The sequence below is a fragment of the Aythya ferina genome, assembly GCF_964211825.1.
Source record: "Aythya ferina genome assembly, chromosome: 11".
NCBI lineage: Eukaryota > Metazoa > Chordata > Aves > Anseriformes > Anatidae > Aythya > Aythya ferina.
The window spans coordinates 1,397,502-1,424,063 of record NC_140307.1 but is presented as its reverse complement, the minus strand read 5'-3'; the positions used below and the strand labels follow the sequence as shown (position 1 = coordinate 1,424,063).

The window sequence follows — 26,562 nt, the reverse complement described above, 5'->3', positions numbered from 1 at the left end:
CAAGCTTCGAAACAATTAGCAGCACAAAGAAGTGTCACTTCAGTGACACCTGGGCCATTTTTGCCTACAAAAATGAAGAGCTTAAGGGTTTCTGAATGCTTCCAAGATAAGCCAGCGGTGGCTTGCTGGAGCCCCGGGTGACTCAGGCTAAACCAAAAGTCCCTTCAGCATCACTCTGTGAAACTGCACCTTTGGCATACAGACCGGGGCACGGACCTGGGGCGCTCAGTTCCAGGTCTCCAGCTCATTCATGCTGCAAGGGAAGGTCAGGGCCAGCTGCTGCTGGAGCCTTTGAACAGCTCCAGCAAAAACGTACATCTTCGGAAAATCACTCAGAAGTCGAGTTTCCCAGAATAAAGCTGAACCGAAGCCTTTGAGTCTAAGCTGGTTTAGCGTGACCCAAGGACTTTTTTTTTTTTTTGGGGGTTGTGGCTCCTGGGTTTGCCTCTGTGCTGCTATTTGTGCTGTAGGAACCCAACCTTGCCCTGCCCGGTTCAGGGCTCGGTTTCGCAGCAGCGGACCCCGGCTGGGGAGGGAGCACCAGTTTGCCTGGTTCTCAAAATAAATAAATAAATAAATAAATAAATAAAAATAATAATTAAAAAAAAAAATAAATCAAAGCAACCCACAAACCAGCAGCATACCTACAAAGAGACAAATCTTTGTGAAGGGATGCAAGGACGGAGGAGCAGTACGCGACCTTCCGCAGCGTCTCGCTCTCCGGCACGGCACGGTGGCAGGGCTTGAATGCCCACTACACCCCTCACCCCTAAAACGCTGCTCATCGGCAAGAGGAAAACGTTCAGACTTAGCTTAGACCTGGCAGCAACTGCCCTGGATGGTGGCGGGTGATGAAGCCCAGGTCCCAGCCACAGCACCCCAGGGCTCGCAGGAACCGTGGGATCTCGCCCGAAATCAAGGGTTTTCTTCTGGGTCTGGGTAAACAGGCACAGGATTAAACAGGCAGCAGAAGGGAACACGCCAAGTGTAATATCCATGGTGGCAACGCAGGAAAAAAACGCTCCTTCTGGAAGAAAAATGGCACGCAGTTATTTACATTAAAGCCGTAACCTCTCCCTTGGTTTCACCCAATCGTGGCTAAGGGTAGTCGTGCAGAGCAAAACATATGATCAAGCTACTAAAAATATCGGGGAATTTACCAGGATAACTTACTGAATGCCTCCTTAAAAAGCTAAGCAGTTCATTCCCCGTGGCCCATTTTACTCAAATAAGCCACAGAAAAAATTGTATAAAAAGATTTATTGAAATTCATCAATGACAAACAGACATAAAACTCAAAGTTTGGCTCTTCTGGGAAAAAAAAAAAAAAAACTGTTGCAAATGTATTTATACAGATGAAATATTGACTAGGAAATACAAGTCACTTCTAAAGCTATTTTAAAGAGGGATATGAAAGTAAAACTGTACATTCACTAGGTATTTTCAGTCATTTTACTGACTTCCACTAGGTAAGAAAATACAATTTTGTATTAGTATCTCGTGCTTGAGTGTATGAAAAGAAACCTCCTACCCTACATGCTGAACTGCCTCCTGTATTTAGGTTTGTAAAAATTTTCAAAGTATATAGCACAAGTGGAAGTAGTTTCTCATCACTTAAAATTGACTAGGTGTTATATATTACAGACCAAAATAGTACACACCTTATTTAAAAGGGTTGAAACATTTTTTTATTACAATTGTCAAATTCATTTCACTAGTAACTCAGGAATTAGGAACACTTTTTATATATATTTATATATATATTTAAATGCCTGCCATTTTCAGTGTATTGGCTATACCCTAGCCAAAAAAAAAAAAAAAAAAAAAAAAAAAAAGGCAACAAAACAAACAGAAAGGAAAAAACACAACACACGGGGAAGGAGGGGATTGCAAATTCACCCCACAAACCAGATCCAAAGGAACACCCCAAAACAAAACAAAAAGAAAACAAAACAAAAAAAAAAGAAAAACAAAAACAACAACAACAAAAAAACATTTGGTCACTATTTACAAACAGCAAAAGAAAAGGTACCTACAAAAGCAGGGAAAGCATTGGCTGAAAATGGCAGTCATTCACGGACAGGCAACAAAGAAATCACTTTATCAATATGCCATTCTCACACCTGTTGCTGTGGAGGGACGCTTTGCCTAGATTTGAAGCATCCCCCAAAAATGCTTACAACGTATTTAGTGACTGGCAGCGGTGGAAAATCCCAACAACCAAGGATATTCGGCTGTCTCAGACCAGAATATGTGTATTTGGGGTATCATCCACTGATCTTAACTTTTTTTTTCTCTTTTTGAAAGATGTCAAACTATCCACTCCAATAATAAGAAACAAATTACCACTTGGTTTATACTTACTATTGCAGTTACAGGGACTAAGAGAGGGACAAAAAGAAAAAATTTAAAATGAATAGGAGGAGGAGTGGCAGTAAAAATAGTATTTTATTCCCTTGCCCACCCAGTCTGCTTCTCCCTCTCGTTCCCACAGCAACATTACAATCAGAAAAAAAAAAAAGAAAAAAAAAAAAAAAAAGAAAAAAAAGGTTGGGGGTGTGGGGAGGGGAAATACAGGGTAAAAACAGTCAAATCACAATAGGAAATTTTCAAAATAGGTTATTCAGTTTAGTCATCTTCATCCCCTTCGTCTTCAGGTTCTCGTTTTCTCTTCTGTCCCCGCTCTTCATCTGAAAAATAAAACACAACTTGAGTTATACGGGTGCTCCCACATGTTGCTGAGAAGCTGAACAAGTTCAACAAGCTTCTACTTTGGCAACTGGCTTGCTATCAAAGGAGCAGGAAGAAAAACATGAGCCTGCTTTTTATATATACATATATACATATATATTTAATCTCTAGGAAAAAATAGATTACTGCCATACCGGGCTCTTCTTCATCTTCGTCGTCATCTACCTCACCATCGTTATAGCCTTCTTCATCCTCCTGGATTTAAAAAAAAAAAAAAAAAAGATATTTAAGAAGTTGGTTTCAGCTCAGAGCCTTTCAAAATTTGGCAATATCTAACAGCATTTTACAACAGAGAGAAAAAGTCCTTGAAGCATCTTAAACAAAAAGCAAACAAGAAGGCAGACACTTCCCACACACTTATATAAGTGTAGTTGCTGGAGTTTTTTGCAGCAGCATAACTGGACTCTGGCCCATGTTTCACTGCAGAAAACTGTAGCAGCCACTTCTAGCTTCAGCTCCTCAGCAAGTAAATGGCTTCGTACTTCAGCTGCCATGAAGCTGAAAATTTTGTTACGACGCCCTGAGCTTAGCGAAACGCAGTGATTGCAACGGGTGAGCTCAGTGGGAGCAGGCACGTGTTCTGGGGTGAGGAGAGGTGCAAGAAGCTCCAGGTTCTGAGCAGCTGGCCTTCAGCAGATATTTTAGCCCCGTTCCCAGTGGTTCTGCTAAGGCTGAAGCAGAAGGTGACCAGCTCACACACAGCAGCTGAACCACACCACGAATTCAAGCATCCCACAGAACCACGAGATACGGGTACAGGAGGAAGCTCGGTCTCGCAGCATGGGGTCAGTAATTCAGGCACCACTCTCTGTGTGTAAATCCAGCCCTCCAGAGGCCCCCACGCTAGGCCTGCAGGCATTCCTGTCAGTACTGACAGCAGCCCAGGCAGCAGAATGATTTCATGTCAGCGGTCACTAGATGGCAGCTGGCTCATAGACAGGCGCTCCTCAAAGCCACCCCCAGTGATGCTTCTCAGGTTAAAAAAGCAAGCACGTGCATCCCGTACCAAAACCCTCTGGTGTTTGATCCATTTCTTGCCCAACTATTCCCTGTTTGTGTTCGTTCCACACCCGTTATGAGCTGCATGAAATCCTTACCTCCTCTTCTCCGCTTACGTCCTCCTCTTCTCCTTCCTCCTCCTCTTCCTCATCTTCTTCGTCTTCTACTACCTGAGCGTCATCATCATACTCCTCTTCTACACAAACAAGATTAACCACTCAGACATTTAAAGGTTATTTTTTTCCCCAACATTGCCGTCTGACACAGAAGCTGCAACCAACACCAGGAGCGAACGGAGAGCATTGCTTCGAGGCGGCGCAGAATTAAAAGCAGCTCTCCAGCTGCCAGGCAGGGCTGGACAAAGTCCTCTGCCTCTTCAGTCAAGTGACAGGGCGATGTGGCAGCTGTGCCCATGGTCAGAGCTGCTCCAGGGCCCTGACAAAAATCACAGCAGCCTCAGGACCACCTCAGCTGCTCCAGTTCCCCCTGCTGATGTGCATTTTAGAGCCCGTGGGACACTTGCAGCTCTTCGTCTGCAAGCGTCCACCTGCTCCCAGCAGAGGCTGGGCACAACTTCACAAGCCAGCCATGCACTGGGAGCCCTCCCCGGGGGATGCTCCTTGCCTTTATGCTACCAGAGCAATACAGAGGGGTCACACACAATCCAACACGAGTTTGCAATCAAGAGGAAAAGTGCTTAAATGCAACTAGCCCAAGCAACAAACCAGGAACGTTTTCCATGCTGCGGGAGTGGCGTTTTGGAGCTTTTTCATGCATTTCAACACAGGCTCAGACTTGTGCTCTGAGGAAGAGAACCTGTCCCTGCTGAATTCCTGTGCTGCTGGATGACAGCACCCCTCTGCCTGGCACCGCTGCGGCACTCGCCCCTTTCACCAGGGCTCGCATTCAGTGCTCGAGGGAAAAGTGCAAGTCCAGCTATTCTGCTTTTGCTGCACAGCTGGGTTTGAAGAGTCCAGCAAATTCCCCAAACTCAGCCTGACACCCATCCAGCCAGTACACGGCTGCCTCTGAGTGCTGCCTGCCAGGGAGGCAGAACGGCACCTACATGCAGTGGGATGCAGAGTTCACTTTCCTAGCATTAAAAAGTTCATTGCTGCCTTTCACAGAGCCTGCCCCAGGAAAACTTCAGCACTTACCCTGTCCTCTTCTCCACCCGATCCCAACCAGTTCCCTTTCTCTTCACGGATAAGCTATACCCTCCTGGTATTGCCTTGGCTCCTCTGCTCCATTCCTTGACTCAACCACTTTGTCCTGTGCCCACTCTGCCCTTCTCCATCAGGGTCTACACAACCACACGTGGCTTCCCTGATCGTGTGGCTCCTGGAAAACTGCAGCATCATCTCACCTTCTCTTACCCATTTCTCCCTTTTGTACCTGTCCCCTGATATTTACTGTTCCCTGAACATTTCCAGCATCTCATTGCTCGTCTTACTCCTTCTCCTGGCCCCTTTCTCCTACCAGCCTCTCTCTCCCCATCATTCACTAGAAGTAAGACCGAGAAGCTCTCTCAAGCTCTGCCCATCTCCTTTCCCCTCGTTCCCCCGGAGGACACGGAGCTATTTCTCCTTTACAGAGGTCAGGAAGGAGCTGCTGAAGGCAACACCAAGCCAGAGCTGGACACAAAACGCAGCCTGTCAGTCCTTCCACTTCCTCACACCAAGCAGCACAAGCCACATACCGTCTTCATCCTCCTCCTCGTCGTCTAGGCCCTCCACGTAGCCCTCTGCGTCAGAGTCCGGCGCTTCTTTGTCGTCCCGATCTTTCACTAGAGATAAGACTGAGAAAGTAGTTCTTTCAGGCCCTGCCCCTCTCCTTTCCCCTCGTTCCTTCAGAGGACACTGAGGTACGTCTCCTTTACACCATCAGGAGCTGCTGAGAACACCCTTCTCTTGCCAACAAGTCAGAGCTGGAAGCAAAATGCACCAGGCAGCATATCGCTCTTTTAACTTACGCACACCAAGCAGCACAAGCCACATACCATCTTCATCCTCCTCCTCGTCGTCTAGGCCCTCCACGTAGCCCTCTGCGTCAGAGTCCGGCGCTTCTTTGTCGTCCCGGTCGTAGCCATCGAGGTATGTGAGTTGCGGGAGGAGCTTGAATACGTTTTCTCTATAATCGTTCAAGTTGGTTACCTCGCAATTGAAAAGGTCTAAACTCTTCAGGTTTTCTAACTTTTTCTGCAAGGAAAGAAAAGCCTCTGAGGCCCAGCGTCGTGATAAACCTCCAAAAAACAGACAATTCAACGGAGTTAAGGTGTTCGAGAGCTTCCAGGACAAAAGGGGTCGTTTCGCTCTCTGCCTCCTGAATTGGGGTGGGACAGAAATCTGCAGTGCCTGGCCACTGCTTCTGTGCTGTCTGAGTGGGAAATGTTCTAAAATTCAGCATCTTGCATGTGGGAGACTGAGGTTTGGAAAGAGGCAATGGCACAAGATCATATGAACTATGAGGGACCAAGCTAATGAACAGCAGTCCAGTGAGTTACCCCAAAGGGCAAGGCAAAATATTGGGGTCAGATACATACAAAGTGCTGTTTTCAGTGGAAAAAGAAACAGCTCATACTTTAGACACAAGATTTTTTACTAGAAGAGATTCTAAAATTTTTTGATGATTTTTTCATTCTAGATGAAAAAGAGGCTTAGAATAGGGGCAAATATTTAATTTATTAATTTTTAATAAACAAATTCTAATATATTAGGTATAAATATTTTAAAAGTATTTAATTAATTCATTTATTTTTTGGAGGAAGTGGGCTGCATTGCCAGCTGCACTTCCAAGCACTTCCAATAAAAGCACGAGCAGAGGGGTTAAGGATTTGACTCGGGTCTTATGAACTCTCTCCCTTCTGGAGTTTAGCACGCAGAGCAATGGTGATGTCAAGAAAACAAGTCTGAAAGTAGGAGCAGTTACAATCCTCTCGCTCAGTTTAACAGCCCTACTTTTCCCCTTCTGCCAGAGGAAAGGCGAGCCAAGACGAGCTCATTGAAAACTGCTCCTTGAGACAGTTAGGAGCAAGTTTTTGGGAAGTAGGCATGAGCTGAAACTCTTTGGTCCTAGAAAATCAAGGACACACAAACCAAAAATTAGGAAGTAGTGCTAAGAAGCACTCCTAGAACTGACAGTTGAAGGTTTTTGGAATGCCAGCCTGATAAGCCGTACCTGTGTACTTGAAATAAGGAGAATAATGGCATTGTAAAACAATGGAGTGTGATGGCAGAGAGCAGGAGAGGTGGTGGGAAGCTGCAGAAGGAGCTGGAGGCTCTGTGACTGCTGCCCTGCTGGGACCAGCAGGCTGAACACGGTGCTGCAGCTGGTCCTACCAACACCCACACACCCCGAGCAGAAGTGGTGCTGCTTATTTTAGGCTGAATATCTCAGGGATTGTACATCCAGTCCAAGCAGGGACCCTGGCTATGGGAGACAGACCCACAACACGAGCCAGCCGCCAAGAGCCGACTCTTGGCCATTCCCTTCCCTTGAGTTATCGTGGTGCAAAGCTGCTGCGCTTCCAAAAGGCACTGCTGGGTGTGAGCAGCCTGGGGGCTGTCCCCACTTTGCCTGGGGCCAGGACAGGTCCCCGGGGCTGCTCCTGGCAGAGGGCTGGCCACTAGAGGGAAGCAGCAGCTTGTGGTCCCCGCCGGGACACCGCACCCTCGGATGGGTGTCAGCCCCATGGGATGGGTGTCAGCCCATAAGATAAGCACCAGGGCTGAAGGCATTCACTTGCAAGCTCATTTGGCATTTCAAAACCCAAAATACCATCCCCACCAAGCCATCACATCGCCCCTTCTCATCAAAAAATTAAGTTTTTATTTCGCCCCGCGCCGCACCGACTTACCAGAGGTTCTATTGTACCGAGATCTTTTATTTTGTTGCCACTTAGATTTAGATGCGTGAGGTTTGGACACTTTTCTGCCAACACTTCCAGTCCTCCTGAGATTCTGTTGTCACTTAGCTCGAGCTGAAAGGCACGTAAACATCTTGAGTTTTTAGTGCAAGCATGCATCACAAAGCAGGTTGGTCAGTCATTAATTAAGTCAGGCAAACGACTAATTTACATGCAGCATATCGCAAAGAGGGAGAGACAGGGCACTTTATTTACCTTCTTAAGTTTGTTTAACTTTGGTAAGTTTGCAACTGAGGTTAAGCCTACGTTGATTGTACTTAAGAATTCCAGCTCTTCGAACTCATCTGTAAGGCCTTCGATTTTGCCTTCGTATGACCTGCAGTTGTCAAGAACGAGTTCTTTAACCTGGAAAAAAAAGAGAAACGCAAAAAGAGGTGAATAAAGGGAATAAAGATTTCACTCCCAAGCAAAGGACGACACAGCTCAGGCAGAAATGAAAGGTATTCCATCAAGCTGGCAAGTATGCAAAAGGTTATCTCCTGGGTCTGAGCCCTCACTTTGCCAGGTGAGCAGCGTTTCAAGAGCGTGGTTGTTGGGCTTTGCTTCAACCACTCACCTCTGTATTGTTCTATAAATGGTGGAATCAAGTCAGAAATATTAATCCTGGCTTGAGTTATTTGGTTGTAAGGAGTAGGTCTGTCTTTGGTAAATGCGGGCAAAAAGCACTCTTAAAAAAAAATAGGAAAACAGGGTTTTTAAACTAACCTACTGCTCCTGCTCCATGCAAGGACTCATCAGGCTTTTCAGGTGTGCTGAGACCAGTGGCTGCTCAGGCAGCCCCAAAACCCAAAGGTGGGCATGGGCAAACCTAACCCAGACCCCCAGAGTCTGCCCCAGCCCCTCTTGTTAGGGCTGCCCCGCTGCACTTTAGGGGAAGACGAGCTTCAAGGAGGTGGCTGCTTTGATGGGAAATGACAAGGTGTGATCCACACGATGCTGGCAGGGGAAGTTTAGCCAGTGTAGCTGCTGCTGGAGGAGCATTACCCCCCTTTTCTTATCTCCCCTGCCCCATTGCAGCCAGGAGGTTCAGCGGGAGGGGTGAGATAATGTCCTGTGGGCCTGAGCAGCACAGGACCTGCCCGTTACAAGCAGGGTTTTTTCTTTTTTTTAAAAAAAGAAAAAAAAACATCACTGCCCTTTTTTTGCAGGTGCTATCTTTAACGGCCACAGAGCAACAAAAAGAAGCTGAGGGAGCCCCACCCCGAGCAGAACCGCGGGTTTCACCCTGGGGCTGGGGCAGCCCCACAGGGCTCGAGGCCACGAGCAGCAAAGGCTGAATGATTTTTTTTGGGGGGCTCTCTGGAAGCTCTGCCCCGAGCACTGTGACTCCACAGGAAGGCCTCACCCCCGGGAGGATATCCAGATGTTTTTCGACCAATTAATTATCTCTGGGGGTTACTTTCAGCCCGGCACACAAATAAATACCCAGAGCCACAGGCAGCCGGAGCAGCCCCGAGCACCGGGCTTTGCTCAGAGGCCTGGAAGAGGAAGAGGATGCTGCTGCTTGCACAGAGGATGGGATAAAAGGAAGTTTGCAAAAAAGGGCATACGTAAAAACATGAAGCAACTCCTCAGTTTGCACCAAGGACAGTTAATATGCAAATATTTAATTTTCTTAATATTTTTTTTTGTTGTTACTGTAATGCTGCTGCACGGAGAAGAATCCTGTGTGGTGTCACAGCTCCCAATAACATCCCGAGGTTTCTAATTAAATCCCAAGCGCTGAAGTCAATAGGGAAGTCAGCCCAAAGCAACACGAGAGCACAAGTGATTCATTGAGAGTAGGAGGATCGGAGATAGACAGGAAATACGTTTTCCAAGACTCTACAATTTTCCTAGAAGAATTATGATAGGGAATGGCTACACAAAAGTCTCCCAGAAGAGTTTTAGAGGCTGGTTATAAGAAACCAAGGAACGAGTCAGATGCTCCAGGTCCCACATACATCTATTGCACTGAAAGGCAAAGCAAACCGAAGGAAAATTGGAATTTGGATGGCAGGAAAGGTGCTTTGAAGGCAAACATGCCTATCTCCCTGCTCTAACAGCATTTAAGTATCAGGGTCCTCCAGCGAGATCAGCTCGGGGGCAGCCACACTCAGCTGTCTCAAACATCTGCTTCACACACACCCCGAGCTCCCGCCAAACAAAAAAAGGAAAAAAAAAATATTAAAAAATGAAATAAAAGAAGCCCCACCCCGAAGCCAAGCCTCCCAGCAGCACATCTGTGCCTATCTGCCCCCGTCCTCGCCCCGTTATCTGCGGGGGCAGCGCGGGGCCAGCGCCCACCTCCCGGGGGGGCTCGGGGAGCGGCTCCCTCCATCCTCACAGCCCCGTGGAAGGGAATTTGTGAGAGCACGGTGGAAGAAAAGCCGACTGCCTTCTGCTTTTAGGTTTCTCCTCTTAGAAACGACACTCCTCTCCGCAGTTTCTCCTGGCTCCACTGCGGCGTGCGCTCCCCGTGCCATCGCAGCCAGTTCTCCCTGCACTGACAACTGCCACCAGCTCAGATATTTTTTCTAAGTATTAGACACCTTCAGCAACTTGCCCATGTCTCCTTAGGACTCGTTATTTGGTGACTGATGAGTATTTGGTGATTAACAGGAGCCTGTCAGGCAGTGATGTCCCATCGGTGAGCAGGCACGGCTCTTGGAGGCCCCGCGGGTTATCAGTGGGACACTTTTCCAGCTTGCTGGCTGCCAGGCAGGTCTGCCCCCCAAATTTTGCCCCCTTCTGAGGATGCTGGGCCTTATCTAGGTATGCCCCAGGACAGCCTTGACAGAGAAACAAGCATGGATGTGACTGGGAGCGGAGGGAGGAGAAGCCAAAAGTGACCTTCGTGGGGCCACATTCCATCTGAAAGAGCTCACCACCACGGAAGTGTGACACAGGGACTGCGAGCCTATTCCTCCTTGTATTCGGAAAGCTGCATAATTTTAAGGAAAATCCCAGCCCTTGAATCACTCTCTGAACATCCACTGAACTTTGCATGAACACCCCGCTGAGGCGCAGTACGGCTGTGACTTCTGGACGTGTCTTCCCTCATATTCTGCCACCAAACCCCAGAATATGCCTCTGCCTGATGCAAGCCAGCGCTTTTTCTGAGTCTTCTTACAAACTGGAGCAAGATGAGAGGTCCTCAACGTGGCTGTGTCCTGCTGCAGCCCGTGCATTGCGGGGTTTGGGTGCCAACCTCATGGAGAGAGGCAGGAGCTGGGGTCCCGATCCAATGCACATGGCCAGCCCCACCACTATCTGTGCCACAACACGTAAGCTACTTGAAGCTCTAAGGGGAGTGGGCACTAATTTAGGATCAAGAGAGACCATACAGCCTGTGTTCATCTTTCCTCTGTCCTCTCCAAAATTGCTAGATAGCAGGAAAGAGCAGAAGAGCACCACGCCACAGGTAGCCAGCCACTGCAAACGACACTGCCACACTCACCTCAGCAGCCACCAGGGCACCCGTGGGTGTCTAGCAGGAAACCTAATGCAGGTGCAGCTGGGTCCTGCCGTAACAGCCGTGTTTTCAGCAGCACTGGTGGCAAACGAGGCTCTGTCACTGCCCCGGGCAGGGACACCCTGCATCGTCCAGCCGGCAGTGCTGCCTCGGCCTCGCCGCCCTCGCAGGTGCTTCCTGGACGTCTGCGCCTTTCTGCCGGAGTTTTGCTTTGTGGTTTGCTGGTATCGGGCCTTAGCACTCAGCAGCCACATGAATGTACATGAAGGGATTGCAGTTTCTTCAGTAAAGCCTTCAGATGGCGAGCTTCGGGCTTCTTGTCCCGCGGTCATCACGGGTGCTGTTTCTGGTGGTCTCAGATGCCTTCAGATCGTGGTATCGGGCTGCTGGTAACGTGTTGTGCTGCCAACTGCGGGCTGCAGCATCCTTGTACCTCTCCAGGACTTCCCACCACACCATCTTGCTGCCTGCTTGATAGCCAGGGGCTGTGTCCCAGCAGGGGTACCAACCACACACCGGGTACCCTTACCACGGCCCCGCAGCGTACTGCGAGGCTGCAGCCAATTCCTGGAGCAAGCACAGGCAGCCACGTGGAAACAGCTGCTGGATTTCATGGGAGCCTCAGCAAGGAGATCACAGCTGGCTGCACGTGTAGGTACGGGGAACAATACGGGGCAGACCCTCCTTCCCCTGCCTCCCTCCTCCTCGCTCCGCTGAGATCCCAACACACACACGAGCAGCAGAATTCAGTTACACACAGACAGCCACCACGCAGCACAAGTCATCGCCTTAACCTTTAGTCTACACATTCCCACAGCAGCACGTAAACCAGACGAGTCTCTGCTGCAGAAAGCCTGCAGCCCACGGGCTGGGAGATCCAGGGAAGGGGGACTCGGGTCCCGAAGCCAGGTCTGCGGCTGGAGGCTTCGCAGCGTGATGGAAGGACACAGCTGTGAACACAACTTTGCAAAGATAAAAGGTGAATTTCCAAGTACCGTTCTGCTGGCTTTTCAAGCAGGAACAGCAAAGGCTGAAACATCTCGTTTCCAGCACAGTGGGTCGGATGCTTCTGAAGTGCACGCTGCATATGGTACCTCAAGGATAGGGATATCCCACTATGCGGCATTTTAACCCAAAAACAGGTGAAGAAGAGGGCGTTAACTCCATCTTGCACTGCTTCCAACCAAATGAGACAGGGAACACGGAGAGATGTCCTTCGTTCCTCCTAACCCAATGGAAACTTCATCTGGAGGAGGGCAGAGCTGTGGGAAGCAGGGATGCCTGCTGTGCCAAGTGGAAGCCAAATCCGAAGGACTTCTGAAAGCAGAGCTTTGTTTTCTCCCGGTTGTACAAACGTTTCTTCAAGACACTTGGGTTTCTGTCTTTGGGGTTGGTTTTTTTTTGGTCTCAGAATTGTGCATAGTGTGTGCAAAGCCCTGCATCGCTCCACGGTAAAGACCGAGCACGACCTTTGCTGCTGTTGCAGCCAGCGTGCCAAAAATTGGGCTCCTCCTGTGCGTACGCTGTGTTCTGGATCTGCTCTCACGCAGAGCTGGGGATCCCTGAGCAGAAACGGATCTCCTTAGGTTTCTATTCCACCCGGTTTGTGCCTCAAGGTTCCAGAGAAGCCAACCATCCATGGTCACGATGTTCCTGTTGGCTGGGGGCAGAATGGCTTTGACAAGGCTCAGGACACTGCCCAAGCCTTGCAAGGAGCCCATCGTTCACGCAGAGCTGCCCAGGATGCTTTCCATGCTCAACTTTTACAAGCTTCTCCCAAAGTTACTTCTGGAAGGAGTTAAATGTTGCAAAAAAATCTCATTTCAGGTACCACCTGCAATGTGATCAGGCCAAAAATGCTTGAACAAAGCATCTTATTTAGTACCTTGTGCCAACGAAGCAGCTCTGAAGGCTCAAAGACACGATAACTTCTGCTCTAAGATGGTCACCAAAACGTAACCAACCTAAAGACCCGATTTTGTTTTTTTTTTTAATGAAGACAGAATGTAAACAGGCCCTTTGCCAGCTGCATGGAGGACAGATCCTCAGCCACCTGAGAGCACCCCGTGCTACCCCACACAGCTCATCTCCTGCTGGAACACGGCGAGAGATGGAGGAAGGTGGAACCACCTCTAACCCAACGTGGGGTTCAACGCCGATGAAGAGGCACCCAAATTGCTTCTCGGCCTCCCCAGGCTGGCTGCGTGCCCCCCCTGCCCCTGGCGTGCTGCCCGTGTGCAGGGAGGGAGGTTAGCAGGTGGCAGGGCACCCGCTGCCTCCTGGCGTCCTGCCACCGGGATTCCCCATCGGCAGCTCGGGATCGCCCGGCAGAGACGCTCGGGGTGAGGACTGAGCCACACGGAGAGGATTTTCTAGCTTGAATTTGGCAGGGAAGGGAAAATTCAACAGTGTTGGTGTCCTCTGACCCACCTGACAACATACACGTGGCAGAATGAAACTCAGGGGCACCTGCTACAGGTTACAGAAGCAAAGGTGGTATGTTATTTATTTTTTATTTAATTTTTTTTTTCTTTCCTTTTACCAAACCAATGTTTTACCTTGGATTTTGGTATGTCCCCGCAAGGTTTTTATTTATCACATCTCCGCTGCTCATAATAATTTAACTTACTTGCAGCACATCTTAAACTCTGAAAGCCAGTGAGCCAGCTACCAGGTACCCTGCACAGGCTCTGGGCAATCTGCAAATCCTGGGGCAGAGAGAAATGCTGCCCCAAGTAGGGCCACAAAACACCAACTATCCCCCTTTTGGTACCACACGATTCACTGATGCTGAGCAGAGCAGTTTCCACTGCAGCCTGGTCCAGTGCAATCCCTCCACATCCAGTTATTTTGCCTATTTTGTGTGAGATCACGTGAATTTACCATCGGGCTTCAAAATTCATCTAGGGTTTCTCCAAACGATGCAACCCCCAAACTTTTCTATTTGAATTCCTCTTCCACATCTTTCCCAGAAATTCCCTCAGATTTTAGAACAATAAAAAAAAAAAGGAACTTCCACTATCACGCCAACACGGTTTAGATAACTGGCGTTTTTCAACGGCAGCATCAATATGCACGGGCGTTTTTCCACTGGAAGCAGCAGCGTGCATTGACAATCACATGATGAAGAAACTCCGAACGTTTTTTTTGATTACAGTTCTGCAGTTTTCCACCCTTCCCCTTCCAGCATTAAGCCCCACTGGCAAGGGGTGCACCAGCCCCAACATCAGAAGGAGCATGAGGCCAGCAACACGGCACCACGCTCGGGACGTGGGAGGATGCAACCAAGGAACAAGAAGAAAAAAATTGCCCAGGGACCACATGGGCACCTCTGCGGGCATCTGGTCCAGCCCTGGTTCTAGCAGGTTGTTGGTATCACTGCACAAAAGCACAAAAAAAGCAGTTTAAAGCCACCTTTTAAACTCCTCCTAAGCTGAAGGATCCATGCTAGGGATCCCCACCTGAAAGCTGGGCTTTGTTGATGCCTGCTGCCACGAGGCTGGGCGCAGGACAACCTCCTCCTGGCCCCTGCCTCACCTCTGCCCCAGCAAAAGGGATGGAGCAGGGGAAAAGCGATGGGGAAACACGTGCCTTTTCTTTTCAATGTCTTTGTAGCTGAAGCTACTCGCACAGCTCAGAAAAATCTGGCTGAATAGCAATGAATTTACGTTTTCTACCCTCTAACGTTTTATATGCCATAGCCATAAGCTCTGAGAACAACTAACACAGCTCCAAGCAGCCCCATGCCCCTTCACACTGCTCCTGCCAGAAACCTCCTGCTCCAAGTAAAACAGCGAAGCAGCAGAAGGGTTAAAAGTCATCACGGCTCTGAATGCACCTTGCACTCGTATCCAATTATGAAGCCTTTCCAGCACTACAAAACTTGCAGAGCACATAACCTACTGCTGCCTTCCTCAAGGAACAGCCCCCCCCCCCAGCCAAGAAACCCCATGAGTCACATAAACACACTTCCACACATTTACAAGGGTCACTGTGGCCATATGCATGAGCAGCTCACTAATTAATAAATCAGGGACAGACTTTGGGGACACAGAAAGCTGTTCCATTCAAAAAAGTCACTAGTTTCCATTTGGGTTTCTACTGCTGGCGGCAGAACTCTGAAAAGACCCCAAATATTTATTTAGACAGAGGCTGTTTCAGATATGTTAAGTGATTAAATCGCTCCATCTCTACATTCAAAGCTTTTTAAATTTCACACTGATGCTGGTTGCTTCTCCTTTCCCAACTCCAGGGGCTCTGCCCGTGGCTGGGACAGCGTGCTCCACGCTGCCCTCAGATGATGCAGGGACACGCGTCAAGGAGCGCTGGGTTAAATTAACACCGGCTTCAGGAGCAGGCTCTGGAGGTGTCAGCTGCTACACAACACCTTAGCAAATCACACCGGCAAAAGATAAGCTTTTCCGAGCTCTTTTATGGCTTTGGAGGGAAAGCCATTCATTCGAGCACCTGCTCCTATTTTGCAGGTCCAGCTCTTCTCAGGCTTCCCCAGCTCAGCAATTCCTGTACCTGTAAGGTGGGAGGACGTGGGGGAGGAAGGAGTAATCCACGGAAAGCATGAAGTGGGAAGAACTGCTCGACATCAGCCTTCTGGGCCGTAAGCATTTAAGAAAACCACGAATAATTATTCCGCCATTTAAATGGACAATTAAAGAGGCATCACTGGCATAGATAATATCGTCTTTTAAATACAGAAAATAAGATAAAGTCCTCAATCCCTGCATGCAAGTGATGTTACTTTAAAACTCTGAGAAGTTCTGGGTGTATGTTTAGAGGAAGGTATATCCTGTCCACTGATAAATAATGCACAAATCCTGCTGCGAGGATAGTTACACATAACTCAGCCACATCGCCTATACCATAGGTTTGGACTAAGCAGCTTTTTTCCCCCTCACTTCAACCTTGTTTCTTCAGAAAACGCACTCCCTGATGGTTTACAGTACAATTACACCACTTAAAATCCAGCTATTTCTCTTCTTAATCAACTTTTATTAAGCCAGTTCCAAAATAAATAAATTTTTTAAAAAGTTCTGGATACAAAATCACTTGTATGGCTCAATAGTGTGACTGCCCTTTAGATATTGCTGATATTAGATAAAAGCTACCTCTTTGTTATATTTACACCCTGCTGTCAGGTACCTGAGTGGTGAAGTGATTGAAGTCTGCACAAATCCACGATAACCTGCACGTGCTGATCCCGTGGCACCCTAAACACCACCACAACAACCCTCTTGTCCCACTTGGTGTCACACCTGGAGTAGATCCCCTTTCCATCCGTAGGTGGTTCAGCTGGGGGAGGAGTAAGAAAGCGTGTATCTGTGCCCGTTTACAACACCCAAGCTTCTTTAAAATGCAGGTCTTTAAAGGGATGCCTATCACTTTAAACTCTTTACTGTTATTATGAGCATCACACCAAGGAACTAGCTAGGGGAAAGAGCTTTTTATTTATATTCTTCATATGAGAGCACACTTTGCATAGATGCTTGCACTGTATTTCCCTTCAGTGTTAAAACCTACAGAAAACCAGCGAGAAATCAGAATTCAAATAAGCTTTAAAGCGCAACAAAGAGTTGGAAGAACTGTAAGAAATACCCAGTGCTGCAGTCAGTATTTTATCACTGTCACAATTTTGAGCTGATAAAGCTCCTTTCAAAAGCAGCATTCAATCCTCAGACTAAATGACCCGGCATGGTAGCTCTAAGCCACCGGAGTTTTGTGCAGTATTTCAAAAACGTACCTCTGCGTCCCGCAGCCAGGGAGTCCCCCTCAGCACTGACCTTGTTTTACTGCCTCTGCATGGTACAGGTCGAGCTACATGCACCAGGAATGAACGGGAACACCCTCGAGTGTGCCCAGGTGAGCATCCTCTCTGTGGAGAGCAGTGGTTATGCCACTACTGGCTGATGGTTTGGAGGAAACCCACGTGAAATAGCTGTATCTGGCCAATTTCTGGCAGGCAGTTATGTGTAACAGGAGACTACAGCGATACCATCAGCAAAGTGCCAAATTCTTTGGTGAGTGCACTACCCTAAGTGACGTCATGTAATGGGTTAAAAAAGTTGAAGTAGCTGGGCTGAGAGTAGATGTGAAAGCTCAGCCGTGGCTGTGCAGCACGAATTTCATGCACCCAAACCAGGGATGTCTCACCAAGACACACAGACACAACCACAACCAGATTTCTGATGCTATGGCACCCCAGACCTCTCACCAACAGTGAATTCATCTAAAAACAAAGCGAGGAAAAAAACACAACACAGCAAAAAAGGAGTCTGAGGAAGAAATAGCTACTATATAATCCACTTTGAGACACTTATATTACATTTTATTAGCTAACATGTAACCTTACAGGGCTGTATGATTTAACAGGTGAAGTATTACATAGTATTCTACACCAGGACTGTATGAGATAACCCATGGCATAAAATAGTCTGGTAAGATCAGAAAGAACCCCAACACCTTATCAACATCCTCTTACCTAGCCTTGATTTACAAAAAGTTCTGATCCTGCAAGCTCTGATAATGGATTAAATAGGAGATGTACGGCAAGAATTGAGCATCTATAGGGCAGAAGCTCCAAAAGAAGTAAATAAACGTATACTTGTGCAGTTATTTTCACAGAGATTTATATATGTTACATTTAAAACTTTGAGGAGGATGATCTTTCACAGATCACACAAGAAACACTGTGTTTATCAAAGCAAAGACTAACACCAGCGACTGACAGAACCGTCCTGTTCATGCCCGAAGACTTACAGAAATCCATAAATAAACGACACCTGGCTCTAGACCTGCTTCTAAACTCAGTTTCAAGTGTCTCACCTAAAGCAGGAGGTGGATTCAGATGACTTATTTTAACAGGGACTTTAGAAAGGCAGAGTTCAGCCTGCACCCTTAGCTGTCCGCAGCACAGCCGCACGTGCACGGTCTGGGATCGAGGCTTCCACAGAACCGACTGTAAACACAGCGGCGGTCCCAAACAGCACCAAACCTGAAGGGATTTACTCCTCTAATGGACCTGACGGGCCAACAGAGCTTGGGAGGGCTGCTGCGGACAGCTCGGTGACAGAACTAAAGGCTGACGGGTTAAGAAGTAAAAATAAAAGCCAGGTTAACCAAGCGCTGTTTTACAGCCCACTGGAGGACGTTCCTCAGCTGCAGGGGAACAGAGAAACACCACCAAACAGGGGCTCTTTCTGCTTGCTTTGGAGTAAGTCCGAGCAGAGCACGAAGTGAACAAAACCCAGATGTGTGTTTGGGAAGGGGGGAGGCACTGTCCAGAAAGTGTTAAAAGGATTAAAAGCCTTTGGGCGGCGGGGGCTGCTTAAAATGGTGAACAAGCCTCCGGCATCGCGCGCGAGGCAAAAAGTAAAAAAATAAAAATAAATAAAAAGAGACAAAAAAATGCCTTAAAAGATGTAAAAATATATTAAAAGGGTTTAAAAAAAAAAAAAAAAAGGCAAAGCGGAGACCTACCTTCCCGCCGGGCCCTGCCCAGAAGAAGGCGTTTTCCCGGCTCACGGCCGCAGCGCCCCCCCCCTCCCGGGCAGCCCCCTAGGAGCCCGGTTGGGGCAAAAAAACAACGAAAAAGGGTTTGGGCAAGGCGGCGGGGAGGCGATTTTCCACCCCGGGGGTGGTGAGGCGGGGGGGGGGGGGGCTCGTTGTCAGAGCCCGGCGACAGCGGCGACAAAATGGCAGCGCGGCGGCCGCCCGTCATGTCGGAGCCGCCGCCCGGCCGCCCCCCGCCGCCCCCCGGGCGCTGAAGGGGAGAAGCCCGGCCCCGCTCCGCCGCCGCCCGGCCCGGCCTCGCTGCCTCCTTCTTCTTCTTCTTCCTCCTCCTCCTCCTCCTCAGCGGTTCGGGAGGGGAGGACACAACATGGCGCCGCGTCCTACTTGCGCTGCGCCGTGGCGCTGCCGATGCCAGGAGCGGCTGAGCCCCGCTAAGGGAGGGGGGCTCCGGGGGGCGAGCTCCCGGTCCCGGCCCGCTTGAGGAGGCGGAGGGGAGGCGGCTTCCCCCCGGGGGACCCCCCAACAATGAGCCCCGAGGGCCGGGCAGGGCCGCGCCTCGCCGGGGCCGGCGGCGTGTGCCGCTACGGCGGGCGGGCGGGCGCCCTCCTCCTTCCTCCTCTTTCCTCCTCCTCCTCCTCCTGCTGCTGCCGCCGCCGCCGCCGCTCGCCCAGGACTTTTTTTTTTTTTTTTAAAGTTTAAAGAGCAGGTTACATAAAATCTGCCCGCCTTTGTCCCCCCTCCCCATCAGACGTCGCGCTGGCCACCGAAAAGCCGCGGGGCCGCGTTCCAGCCGCCTGCCTCCGCCCTCCCCCGGGCGCCTCCCGGAGAGGTACGTTCCCCTCCCCGGCCCCAGAGCCCCGCTTCCAGCCCGGTCCCGCTCCGGGGCACCCCCGCGACCCCTTTCTCCAGCCTCCCCACAACGTGTGGGACCCCCCCCCTGCCCCTCCGGGACACCGAGGGGCCGGGGCAGCCCCCGCCGCCCTCAACACCCCCCCCCTCGGGGTTAAGGAACGGGGGCTGGGGGTGCCGGGACCCCCGCTCGGGGCCGCGGGTTCGAGCCCCGCCGCCGCCGCCGCCCGCCCGTCGGAGCGGGGCCCGACCGCATCTGGGCACCCCCCCCCCCCCCCCCAAACAGCCCCGTTCCCGGACTATTTTCGTGTCCTGCCAAAGTTTCTCGCCGCCGTTTATTTTCGGGGAAGGCGCCGAACAACAAGCCCCTGAAGCTTGTTTTTTTTTTTTTTTTTCCTCCCCGAGAGGAGGGGGAAAAAAAATTTTTAAAAATTAAAAAAAAATAAAAAGAGGGGGCAAAATGGGGAAAGGGGGAGGAAAGGGAAAAAAAATTAAAAAAAGGGGGGAAATAAAAAAAGGAAAACACGCACACACACACATCCAGCCTTTTTGTGCGTGTGTGTGTGTGTGTGTGTGTGTGTGCGGGGATGGAGGGGGTGGAGAGTGCATTTATTTCTTGCAATATTTTGTATTCCACGCTCACACTACGGGCAGCGATACCAGACCTCTAAAAACGCTAAGTTATTTGCTTAAAATTCTTTTCCTTTTTATCTTCTCAGCATCTGGAGAGAGGGAGAGAGAGAGAAAGGGCGCGTTCATGAGGACTACAAAGTTACAAATATGGCTCCCCAGTCTCTCCTGCCTGATCACTGCACAGAAACGAAGACGCACTTTAAACTCAAAACCATTCGCAACTCACTCGCAGCCCCTGCCTGCTCTCCCTGCCCAGCACCCAGTCCAAATATTTGCGAACTAAACACGCCGGAGAGGAGCACCAACTTATTTTTATTTCATGCACCGCCGGCCCCCTTCAATGCGTCTCACGCCGGCGGGGCCGGGAGCAGCCCCCGTGGGTCCCCGGGGGTCCCCCCCCCGGCCCCATAGGGCACAAAGCGGGCGCCCCCCGCGCCCCCCGAGCCTGGCACCGGGCACGGCCACGCACAGGTAGGCACCTCAAGGGCAGCAGCGAGCAGCAGCAGCGGCCCTGCCGCCTCCCCCGCCGCCCCCTCCCCAACCTCGCCGCACGTTTTCGACACGTTTTAACCCAAAAAAAAAAAAAAAAAAAAAAATCAGCGTTAAATAAAATACCGGATGGATTTTTTTTTTTTTTTTTTTTAAAAAGGGAAAGGGGGGGGGGGGAGACGGACACACATTGCTTACATCTGAGGGCGTCCTGTTCCGCAGCTCTAAGTGGATCCTTTTCTTCATGTCCATGGCCGCGGCTGCTGGCGGGAGGCGCTCGGCTGTGCCCGGCTCCGCTGGCGTGGCGCTGCCCCCGCTGCAGACCCCCCCCCCCCGAGGCCGGTACCGGGAGGACTCGGCGGGCTCCAGCAGCTCCGCTCGGAACCCCGAGCCCAGCGCCGCGGCGAACACTAACCTGATAACTGCGGAGGCGGGCGCTCCCGGGGGCTCCGGCTTGAGCGACGGCTGCCTCCTCCAATCGCCGCCGGGCTCCGCCGGCTCCCAACCAATCGGAGGAGACGAGGGGAGGTGGGAGCCAATAGGAGAGCGGCGCAGCCGGCCAGGGGGACAGCCCGGCTGGGAGCGGAGCCTCATTCCGCGCTGGGGGCTGATGGGGAAGGAGCGGCGGCGGCGGCTCGGCGGCGGCGGGCACGGGGCTCGCTGCGCCCCCCCCTCTTCGCTTCCTTCCCCCCCCCCCGGCCCTCTCCGCTCCCCGGGGGAGGCGCCGTGGTTGTGGGGCGGGGAGCGGAGCCGGAGCTGGAGCCGGAGCCGCCCGGGTATGGGGCGCGCAGCCAGGAGGGAGGGAAAGGTGCGGAGCGGGGCGGCGGTGGGGGGTGTGGGGGGGGCGGTGCCGATCGCCTCAGCGGCCGCCATGAGGGGAGGAGAGAGGAGGTGGGGGGGGGGGGTTGGGGGGCTGCTGGTGCTCGGGTGAGGGGTGTGAAGGGGCTGGGGGGGGTCTGAGGGGGATTAGAGGGGGCTTGGGGAGGTCTGGGGGGGGGTCTGAGGGGGATTTGAGGGGGCTTGGGGGGATCTGAGGGGGTTTAGAGGGGGCTTGGGGGGGTCTGAGGAGGATCTGGGGGGGCTCTGAAGGGGCTACAGGGGCTGAGGGAGCTCTGAGAGGATCTGGGGGGGTGTCTGAGGGGGATTTGAGGGGGCTACAGGGGCTGAAGGAGCCCTGAGGGGACCTGGGGGGGATCTGAGGGAGATTTGAGGGGGATTTGAGGAAGCCTGAGGGGGCTACAGGGGCTGAGGGAGCCCTGAGGGGGATGTGGGGGTGCTGAGGGGCTCAGGGAAGGGCTCCTGGCGGTCCTTGCAGCCCCCCTGGGTGTCCACAGCCTTGCTGGCTGGCCCCACTCATGCAGGTGGTGGTAGCGGTGTCAGGCTCCCCAGTGAGGTGCCCAGCATGGCCCCAGCCTTGGATCCGCTGGCTCCTGGTGTTGCCGGAGCCCCCAGGCTCGCTTGCTAGTGTGGAGGTGAGGCCGGCTTCCTCAGGCACGGGGGCTGAGATGAAATCACTTTGTGTCCCCACCAGGACCTGCATACGGTCAGTGATGTTTCTGTGGGCTTGACAGGGAGTTGGGAACGACAGAGGGCTGTAAAAACCCTTAACAGTTGTTTTGAAATGCTTGATACTCATTATCAACAAAAGGTGACGGAATTGTCTTATCAAAACATTCCAAGGTGTAGGATGGAAGCTCATATATACATAACGAGCTACTTCAGCTGTGGATGAGCTGGGATGGATTCCCTGGACAGCTAAGCACAAGTTCTGCAGGAGTGTGAAAGCTAGCAGAAAGGTCAAGATGGATCCAGCTTCAGGTAAAAAATATAACTTTGTTCACTAGTGTTTTGCAGCAGGTTAATATTTTTGTGTGGTGATTTAGAGCTTCCTTATGGTTTAGCTGTTAGAGACATTGGATTTCTGCTTTGTCTGTGGCATGGACAAATTGACATTTTATTTATTGTTCTGTGGTGCTGGCTTCAACATACTAAAAATTACTGCGGTGGTTTTAGGATGTAAACTTTGCAAAGCTTTAGGACCTCTGTGTCAGAGTGAACTGTATCTTAGCTCTGTTTTAAATTCTTTACAGGTGTGAACAAAGGTGGCCCCTGGGCTGAGGCTTCACAGAGGAAGGTCTGATCTGGAGTTTGGTTTAAAGGCACAGGTGAAGATTTTTGGAAAAGAACTTTCATTGTGGAAACAGTGCCTATAAGTATTAACTAAACCTTTATCACAGGTGGGGAAAATAAGTTTCTGAGAATCCAGAGATTTTTTTTTTTTTTACTTCCTTGTAAGTAAGATTTTTTTCTTTATAAACTGCTCTCCTCCAATATACCAGGGGAGACTTATTCAAAATTCAAAACCAAAGAGAAACGTTTAAAGCTGCTGTTTTTTTCCCCTCTGTCCTGTGCATGCATACCTTGCTTATATTGCAAAAGCTTTAGAAGTCTTGAAAACTGGAAGAACTAAAAATGCATGGGAAATGTTCCAAAGGTCAAATATCAAAGTGTCCTCTCATAGTGGTACATGCATTGTAACTAAAGTCTTTGCAGAGTATAGCTTTTATTTTCTTAAAAACAGTTTTAATGTCTGGTCAAATTTGTGTTTTTACTTTTGGGATATGAAAAAAAGGGAATCTGCTTCAAAATTGTTATGCTTGTGCCATAAGGATTCAGTTTCGTGCTTTCTGTAATAGAGGAAGAATGCGTTACATCTTGATGAAGCAATGCTAAGTCTTACTTGGGGAATTCTTATTGTCTGTTTCTATGAATAAAGCAATCAACTCTATCTGTTCTAGATGTTGTTGATTAGAAATACTGCCTACTGACAAAATGTGTGAAATCCTGTCCTGTCAGAGTCCTTGTCAGAGCTGAGCAGCAGAAGTGATCTGAGCTCTGCTTACGGTGGTGGGGAAACTAGTCTTGAGGATCCCTGGTCAGTCTCCTGTTGGAAGATGAAAATATTCTCTGTGCTTATCTGTACCTTCTGGCTTTTAAAGTTGGAGTACGAAAAAGTATTTTGACAAATCACCATAATGGTTACAGTTAATATTTAATAATATTTGATTTTGTCTGTGGTTCACATGTTTTTCCAACTCCTTCATTGCTCAAAGTACTGTGTTGTTAATTGTATGACCAGCAAATGCTAAATACACGTTTACACAAAAAAGCTGATTACGTGTCAGAATCCTGGGCCAAAATATAAAATGCTAAAGACATTTACTCTAGAAGTTGTTCAGTTGTTGCTGAGCCTGAGCTAAGTTTTTGTGAACTTCTCTATGATTATCTTTTAGGTATTTTCTGATCTAGCATTAAAAACTCTTTAGTGTAACTAGATTTGCCCAGTTAAGTGATTTTATCTAGATTTTCTGAACCATTCATAGCAATGAACCACCACCTTTTTATTTTTTAAGCATGAAATACCTTTATATCCATCTTATATTAACAAAAGTTTTATATGAATTGATACTGTACATTAAATACACGCATCACACAGAACCCAGAAGGATTTCCCATGTCTGTAATATCAATGGATAGTTGAGCATTTGCTAAAATGAGCTGCTGATTGTTCTTTTGTCTCTTATAATTCTCCTTTGTATATCTGCTGGTATCTTGTTTGTTCCTGTTGCATTTGCACAATGCTTTCCTTCATGTTTTGTGTAGCATCTTCAGTCCTCTTTTTGTATGGAGATACAGCAATGTGAAAGAGAAAATTCTGTTCTTAAATCGTCCCTCTTCCTGCCCTTACTTCTCCACCCCCAGCCCCTCCAGTGTAGCTGGAAAATGGGTCATTAAGGGGAATTGAAAGCAATATTGATTACTGGTATCTGGAGTTCTGGGGAAAAGGGACAAAAGTGAGCACAGGAAAACGATATGTGTGTTCTTGAAAACATACATTTATGCTTTGAGACTCTTAAAATCAATACGGGAGTGCTATAGCTAGAAAAATAAATAAATGAAGACCTCGAGTCGTTGGCTGAAAAAGCACCAAAGCTTACTGCCATTGTAAGAGGCTTGGATGTTGGTGTTGTGCCTTTTGCCTCTTGGTTGTTTGAATTTCTCCTAACAGTGGTTAGCAACGTGCAAGCAGAGTGCTCAAGTCTAAACCAGAAGGGATTTTGTCTAATGTTATTTGCTCTCTTTTTTTTTTTTTTTAAATGTAATCGCTCTTTTGAGTTAGGCAAGTTCAACACAATATATCTTGCAGTGCTGACTGCTGGGACTGTTGTATAACTCCTCTGGCGTATGAGTGATTCCCATTGATTTCTGCGCTAATTGTTTGCAAATGTTACATTTTTTGTCACAATATTCTGTTTTCTAGCAATGTTTCAAGTAAGAGATAAGAACTGAAGAAAGGTAATTCAAAGCCAAGTGTTTAATGGGAAGTAGTTGTTTTAAGTTACCAAACTGAGAAGAGATGAGTACTTGTTACATCTCAAAACTGGCTTTGTTCCCCCCGAGCTTAGCATAGACCATTCCCTCTGGTTTTATTTGCACAACATCAGGCATACCAGTGGAGCCTAGAAATTAATGATGTTTAGCAAGACGAAGAAAGAAATCAAGTTTCACACACTTCTGCTGATTTACAGCCACAGGCAGATCAATATATAAATAATATAAAGCTTCCATAACTTGTACACCATTTTTTAGAACTGTTTCCTGCAGCTCTTTCTGCAGCCATTTTTCTTCCAGTTTCTGGCTGCCAAATATGTGTTTGATTTCTTGTCAAAGCCAATTGTTAAACTTATGCTAATAGGAGAGGGTTTAGATGAGTTTCACAGGTGCATTTAGCAGCAGATACATAACATTTTCTCTTTTTGTGGAAAGAACACTTAATGAATACTCTTAAGGTTACCCTTCAGTGTTCAACAGGTGATCAAGCTATTTATTCCTCGTGTAAGCTGGTGTATTTCTCTATACTTCTTTTCTGAAGCATTAAGCATTTTATTCTGCAGGTAGGCTGACATCATTACAAATAAGAGCTTTATGTCTTCGATACTTCATATTATTGCAAGGAAGATTCCTGTATGGAGTTTAACAAATGTTGTTCAGTTTGTGAAGAGCAATGGTTCCAATTTTTTTATACTTATTACTTGTTTTGTATATAAATACTCAGCCATTCCAATTGCTGTTGGTCTTCCTTTTCCAAGCTGTCCTGTCCATAACCAACTTCAAAAGTGTAAAAATGTCATGAGTTAGACATTATAAACTAAAAATATTAGACTTTCAGGATAATTTGGGAGGGAAAGATGTGTATAATATGGATTGAAGACGTAGCATAGCTTTGTAAGTGAATGAGTAGGCCATGCAGCTTCCCTGGGTCCTTTGTGGAGAATCAAAGTGCAATAACTTGTTAGTTGTGATGTAAAGGATTAAAAATAAAATCAGCGTTATATTTTTAAGCTGTTGTACATCTGTGTTGGTCAGCAGAGAAGCAAGGAAAGAACTCGAGAGATTCTCGCACCATCCCGATAAAGGTCCTTTGCAAAAGCTGGTGAAGTCAGCTGTGATACGGTAGAATAAAACACAAAATCAGAGGTGGGAAAGAAAAGTGTCAATTTTTGGTACAAAACTGAGAATGTGATTATCAAAATTCAAAGCTAAAAGTGTGTGTTAATATATTTTTGAAACTAAGGTGGAAAACAAGGTGAATGATGATGTCAAAATGAAACTGTATGAAATGAAGCGTATGGAAGAGTTTGCAGGAGTGATTTAGCAGTTCCTGAAGATGACAAGAGACATCTGGAGAACTCTGAAAATGCAAAATGCAAAGATTCTTGTCAAAGCCTGTATCCGTGTGTGTTGGGATAAGAAGGAAGTTTTTGTTCATTTAAAAAAAAAAAAAAAAAAGCAGTTTGAGGTATTTAGAGCAGCAAGAACGTGATGTTAGGTATTTACAAGGCCTGCACACCAGGAGTGTGAATGCGGTTGAAGCTAA

General features: G+C 48.6%; 1 protein-coding gene and 1 long non-coding RNA gene across 4 annotated transcripts; one reads left to right on the top strand and one right to left on the bottom strand.

Annotated features, from left to right (window-relative positions):
* Positions 1-1,245: 1,245 nt before the first annotated feature.
* ANP32A (acidic nuclear phosphoprotein 32 family member A) lies at positions 1,246-21,047 on the bottom strand. Of its 2 annotated transcripts, none has more exons than XM_084532311.1 (8): positions 20,823-21,047; positions 7,871-8,020; positions 7,607-7,729; positions 5,750-5,948; positions 5,450-5,536; positions 3,849-3,946; positions 2,886-2,946; positions 1,246-2,690 (listed from the first exon to the last, which is right to left on the bottom strand). In XM_084532311.1, the coding sequence occupies exons 1-8, from the start codon at positions 20,874-20,876 to the stop codon at positions 2,629-2,631; spliced, it is 834 nt and encodes a 277-aa protein (XP_084388437.1). In that variant the 5' UTR covers positions 20,877-21,047; the 3' UTR covers positions 1,246-2,628. The 2 variants fall into 2 exon arrangements, with proteins under 2 accessions (XP_084388437.1, XP_084388436.1); XM_084532310.1 differs by having other exon boundaries at positions 5,450-5,548; positions 20,823-21,034.
* On the top strand, positions 18,624-26,026 carry LOC311442743. Of its 2 annotated transcripts, XR_014696819.1 has the most exons (4): positions 18,624-19,482; positions 20,222-20,606; positions 22,305-22,442; positions 22,715-26,026. It is a non-coding gene; the product is annotated as an uncharacterized lncRNA (long non-coding RNA). The 2 variants fall into 2 exon arrangements; XR_014696820.1 differs by lacking the exons at positions 18,624-19,482; positions 20,222-20,606 and adding an exon at positions 21,264-21,432 and having other exon boundaries at positions 22,715-23,412.
* Positions 26,027-26,562: the final 536 nt, after the last annotated feature.